Here is a 6,341-nt window from a genome sequence, read left to right on the forward strand (position 1 = left end):
AAATACCCTATGCTCACACAAATGGTAAATTAAAATAAATCTATATACAAGTCTTGATTTTTTTTTTCTTAACGTGTTTATCCAAAGAATAAGTCAAACTGAATTTTCAGTCATTCACAGTGCATATACAAAAAAGAGCAAGAACAAGGAATAAAAGCATGAAGTAATAACAAGAGAAAAAAAGACTGCCATTTCCTGGTGCCTTTGTGTTACAGCAAAGGAGCATTCTTTATTCTGTGAGGGTGGGAGGGACAGAGTGAGAAACACTAAGGGAGAGAGTGAGGGAGAGAGAGAGAGAGAGAGAGAGAGAGAGAGAGAGCAAGAAAGAGCGAGAGAAAGACAGAGAGAGAGAGAGAGAGAAGAGGAGAGCTGTAGGGAGAGATCGCTATCAACTGAATTCATTACTGTAAACATCTCCCGGGGGTTCCAGGGGGAGAAGGCAAGTCTTACATTAGCAATAAACAATCAGATGCGAGAGTCATTATGACCGTAGGATTGGAGTGCTGTCTCGAGAAGTGCATGCTCACTGTTTTGGGGGGGAGCTCTTGGAAGAAGTGGGAGCAATAAGTCTCTTCCAGCTCTTTGCCTAATGTAATCCTTTAATCTCTGGAAGGGAGTGCGGAGCTGAGGTGCAGACTGAGCCGGGGGGTGACAGAGGCGGATTCAGACAGCAGCAGTGGAGCCCTGACAGCAAAGGAGAACAGAACCTTCCCCTGGACTGAACCAGAATGTTGCCCGCAAGATCAGCGACCGCCGGGGAGCAAAGAGCCGACCTGCTCGGACCACAAAAAGAACTGCCAGTGCCGTGGAAACTGTCACTTATCCGAAGTGCGTGAAGCCTGCCTGTGCTCCGAGGGAAGGGGGGAAACAGACAGGAAAAGTAACATACTATGAAGATACGTTATGAGGATTTAAGATGAAGAGGGCTAAAGCCTCCCCAAAAAAAGGTACAGATCAATGTTTCACACGGTAGTTTACTGATGCAGTTATTTATTGATTCAGTGAGCCATAGACTAATTAAATAAATTAATAAATAAAATTACTGAATGTTATGGGAATTAGGCAGCCAAAAATAAATGAGCCAATGAACTTTTTAAGTTTTCCACTACCTGTCAATGTATTGTTAAGAACAATTTGTGGTAGATGCAGTGATTTCAATTTAACATTTGACAAAAAAGTATGTCCACTTAGAAAAATATTTTTTCCACACCATTAATAAATCCTTTTGTTATACCATACACACAATGGAGCAGCTTATAACATTGTTCATTAACATGTATTTAGATGTATTTTATTTACGTATTGGTTAGATAATTCATTATCTGCCTTTGAACACTTTACATGATGAAAAAAGAAAAAAAGAGCTTCAAAATAGGCAGTTTTTAATAATTTCATCTGAGGAAATTAGAGTAAGCACTCTGTTATGGTTCCCATCTCAATGTAAACCCTGGCTCACACCCCTTCTGTAATGTTCTGTATCATAAATCAACCGCTACAAGACTGAATTGAAATGAACATCCTTCACTGCACAGCCTTTGAAGTTCACCTGATCCGCTCCCTGCCATTTCTGCTTAATAATGATCGTTAACTTTTAATTGCATTTCTCTCCAGTAAATCCACGCTTAATCCTATTGCAGAGACGGGCATATCAGCGTATACATCTGGGTCAAATAGTTATGAAATGAGGTTCCCTCATTTAGGCGCTCTGTTAACAGGAGTGACATTTCACCGCGCTGTAGATTTATCCATATGAATTGAATAAGAAACTTGGCTGTGGAGGAAATGCAAAGTGGAGCACTCTTCGTGATCACTTAACCCCTCATTCATTTGAGGATGTTCTCTATTGACAGTTTCAATTTTGGGCAAATGCCACATGCGTATCGCCTGACATTTTGTCAGTAATTGTATTATTGTGCATTTTAAATTCACTGCATACCGCACATTCAGATTATTGCAAATGACTGATTTGCTAAGATCCCTTTCAACCTTTCTGTTTGGTTAATGGCATGCCTTTAATGACCATTGCATTCCTTAACTAAACTTAAATGTGTATTACATCTTTACACAGAAATTTCTTGGTCAAATGTATAAAACAAGAGCAGATAAATATGTCGATGGACCAGCAATTCCTAAAAGGCATGAATCATGCAGGCTACAATCTGCCAAAGTAGTGTTATAATACATTTCACTATTTTGATTTGATTTCACAAACCGTGACTATTTTTTTTTTCTTAATGATGACTCTCGCATTGCACTGTTTATAAAGTACACAATTTAAGAAAGTTGGCAAAGGTGATGTTTTTCAACGCTTTGACGAGGGACTTTTCCTCTTAAGAGGGGCCCCAAGGTGTGAGAGGTTGCAGTGCTGTAAATGAATTACAGACAGTATTCATACATCTTTTTTGAAAAAGAAACAGGCCATAAAATGCAACTCCATCTCATGTCTACTTGTGTCTATCTTGTGACCCTGTGTCTTTTGCTGAATACATTTCCACCACAGCCTATATCAATCATCTATTGCTTGTAGGACAGAAAACACTAACACTGTGTAACACTATGGTGGATACTTTAAATGCTTGTGTGAGTGAACCTTTGGTGAACCTGTCTATCATAATGACATTTAACAGATTAAACAGTTGCACAGGCTTTGATAGTGAAGGCACATATAAAAGTGCTGATGATCTTGAACATTTATCTTTTTTTAAGGATGTGAGTCATTGCCTTTTCTGAAAATGTATTTGCTTTTTTTTTTCTTTAGCTCAATTCAATGTGTTTCTGTAACAAATGTGTAAATTTCATGATGGAAGAAGCATTTCTCCACATTCATAGATATTTCATACTTGAAGCTGTTATGGCAAAATCAAATTACACAGTGGCAAAATATACCAACTGCCATAAACACACGCGCACACACACACACACACACATATACAAATCATAAGTCTTGCAAGTCTTTCACTTAAACTGAAGCACAGTGTTCTTTTTGTTTTATTATGAGGGTGTAATGCATGCACTTTTATATCTATTTTTTCCCAGTGCATTGTGTATTTGAACATGAAAGAGGATGAAATTTCAGATGAAAGCCTGGCCATAAATCTCAGAAAACATGAAGTGTGAGAGCCTTTCTCAAGAAGAAACTGTCTTGGGAAGTACTAATCTTCTATTTATTTTATTGGAATAGGTCTCCGGATCCAAATGTCAAATCCGAGGGAGGCTTCTTCTGTCAGGGATCAGCAGTCTGTGACAAGTGTGTAAGAGAGGAGTCCTGCATGACAAACCAGCTGAGCGCTCCCCACATCACTCTGTACCACATGATTTTAAATTGGTCCTCACAGGACTGAAAGCAAAATGTGATGACCTCAGTTTCCATCTCCTCTCTGAGCATGGATAGATGCAAGCAAAGGACCCATGTGAGCTAATGAGCCTATTGCTCTTGCGTTTGGATCTTAGGATAGGCAATTATAGCAGGATTATGCCCTGCACTTCGTCGACCTAGTGTACGCACCAATAAAGTAAGCACCAAAAGCTTTTAAATAAATCCTTTTCGGTGGATTTTATTGCATTTCCTTTTTTTCCATTGTTTGTATGTCAGAGTTACCAGGACCCTCCTACCTTGCATAATGGAGTTACAGGCACGAGTGTGGAATAAAGACTGGGCAACTTTTGTCAGATCTTGGATAGCCATACTGTTGGGACTACATGTGCAGTTCTACCAGGCTACATCCTGTCCAGAGGAGTGTCGCTGTGACAAAACCTTTGTTTACTGTAACGAACGGAGTCTAACATCAGTGCCTCTTGGAATACAGGAGGGTTATAAGACTCTCTACCTCCACAACAACCAAATCAACAATGCTGGATTTCCTGTAGAGCTGCACAACGTCGCCTCTGTCGAAACAGTTTATCTGTATGGCAACCAGCTGGATGAATTTCCCCTAAATTTACCCAAAAATGTCCGGGTACTCCACCTTCAGGAGAATAATATCCAAACAATCTCCAGAGCAGCCCTGGCTCAGCTCTCCAAGCTGGAGGAGCTGCACCTGGATGACAATTCCATATCCACTGTAGGGGTGGAGGAGGCCGCCTTTCGGGAAGCTGTCAGCCTTAAGCTCTTGTTTTTGACTAAGAACCACCTGAGCAGTGTTCCGATTGGTCTGCCAATGGACCTGAAGGAGTTGCGGCTGGACGAGAACCGCATTGCAGTCATCGCGGAAGAAGCGTTTAAGAATGTCACGGAACTGGAGCGCCTCATCCTGGATGGAAACCTGCTCACCAATGAAGGGATTGCCTCAGGCACCTTCCAGGATTTAGTTAATCTCAGAGAGCTGTCCATGGCCCGCAACTCCCTCACCGTCCCTCCCCCGAACCTCCCGGCCGAGTTTTTAGTCAAACTCAACTTGCAGGATAATCAAATGAATGAGATCCCTGTGACATCCTTCTCCAACCTCCGCCAGCTCGAGAAACTGGATATTTCAAACAACCAGCTGCAGTCTCTGACAGAGGGAGTCTTTGATGGCCTTTTCAGCCTGAGACAGCTCACTGTTCGCAACAACTTGTGGCACTGTGACTGCAACATTAAATGGGTCATCGTGTGGTTAAACTCTCTGCCAGGGACTCTCAACGTCCGCGGATTTATGTGCCAAAAGCCTGAGAGGGTACGCGGCATGGTAATCAGAGAGCTCAACATGGACCTGATCCAGTGCCCGAGCAGCACGGCGCCTGTGCCACATTTCACACACCTGCCCACCCGCCTTCCCCTCATCACCTCCACCAAACCTGCCTCGGTTACATCCTTCTCACATCCATCCAATCTACCTTCGCCCACACCATCCTCCCATCCCATCGTTCCCCTGCCGACGTTAGACGGAGATGGCGAACACAGGACTAAACTTTCCGACCCCCCCCACCGTGAACCTCTTCAGATTTCCTTTCACATTGTGAATGACACTTGTGTTCAGGTAAGCTGGATGTCTGTCTTTTCTGTCATGGCCTTTAAGGTGTCTTGGGTAAAGATGGATCACAGCCTGACAGGTGACACTGTGCAAGAGAGACTGGTGAGCGGTGAGCATCAGAGGCTAAGCCTAGGCAATCTGGAGCCTCAGTCCACATATCGCATTTGTGTAGTCCCATTAGATGCTTTCAATAACTACCATTCTGCAGACGATGCAATTTGTTCAGAGGCGACGACTAAGTCTGCTTCTTTTGACTCCAATAACAAGGCCACTGGCCCAGAGCAAGCCACCCAGCAGGACCCAAGCTCTCCATTTTTGCTGGCTGGATTGATAGGCGGAGCAGTGATTGTTGTCCTGGTGGTGCTGTTGAGTGTATTTTGCTGGCATATGCACAAGAAAGGAAGGTCCTCTTCATCAAAGTGGAAATATAACCGAGGGAGAAGAAAAGATGATTACTGTGAAGCAGGGACAAAGAAGGATAACTCTATCCTCGAAATGACTGAAACCAGCTTTCAGATAGTCTCCTTAAATAATGAACAGCTCCTCAAAGGAGATTTCCGAATACAACCCATTTACACCCCAAACGGGGGCATCGGCTTCAGAGACTGTCAGTTCGGGAACAACAGCATAGCATACTGCAAGAACAATGTTCCAGACACAGATTTCTGCCATACATGATGGTGTTCGGAAGACGGTAAAACATTTGTATTAAGAATACAGTGAAAGATACCTTTCCAAGACCTGTCTACTATGTAATTTATACTGTGGACTATAATTCTGCTATCTTTTCTATTCCTTAGTAGTATGCTTTTTTATTTCATTTTATTTTATTTTTTTTAGTTTCCAAATTGAATGAAGTACTGTACAGATTAATTTGTACAATCAAAGCTCCCTGGATACTTCTTACAGAAGCTGTTTTGTTTTACTTTTCAGCAGTATTGAGGCTGGCACACTTTGTTAACCACAGAAGCAAAATATGCGCTTTGCTAAAAGAAAACCACACAAACCCATTAACAGTATAGTAGCTAAGATTAATACCGGTCACAAGATATAAACAGTACTGATTAGGCTAGAGTGGAAACACAAATTGTGTTATTCTAAAGGAGAACTGAAATACACCTCTAATGGGACAAAGAATGCGCATGGAATACAAAACCAGCAATTCAGGAAATGAGCTTTTGTGAGAATCATAACACTGGAAAGGAGATAAATTTCCTAAAAACTACCTTGCCCATCATAGTCCAAGAGGAAAAACTATAAAAAAAAATTGTCCAAAATGTTTAGATTTTAAATGCAGGGAGACTATTCCTCATCCTCCTCCATTCGTGAACACAGGCCACAAGGTGGCAGCTATTTTCAGTCTAAATAAGAGAGGAATTAGCAACTTGAATA

At 41.8% G+C, this 6,341-nt stretch overlaps 1 protein-coding gene across 1 annotated transcript; it reads left to right on the forward strand.

The window, feature by feature from the left end:
- Window positions 1–824: 824 nt before the first annotated feature.
- si:dkey-87k14.1 (leucine-rich repeat transmembrane protein FLRT2) lies at window positions 825–5,627 on the forward strand. Its single transcript, XM_036542710.1, has 2 exons — window positions 825–947; window positions 3,182–5,627. Exon 2 carries the CDS (start codon window positions 3,621–3,623, stop codon window positions 5,625–5,627), a length of 2,007 nt encoding a protein of 668 aa, XP_036398603.1. The 5' UTR covers window positions 825–947; window positions 3,182–3,620.
- Window positions 5,628–6,341: the final 714 nt, after the last annotated feature.

Source organism: Megalops cyprinoides, chromosome 12, assembly GCF_013368585.1.
Source record: "Megalops cyprinoides isolate fMegCyp1 chromosome 12, fMegCyp1.pri, whole genome shotgun sequence".
NCBI classification, from domain to species: Eukaryota; Metazoa; Chordata; class Actinopteri; order Elopiformes; family Megalopidae; genus Megalops; species Megalops cyprinoides.

Excerpts from the sequence above, each read along its gene's own strand:
- si:dkey-87k14.1 (XM_036542710.1), top strand. The coding sequence starts at position 3,621 with ATGGAGTTACAGGCACGAGTGTGGAATAAAGACTGGGCAACTTTTGTC.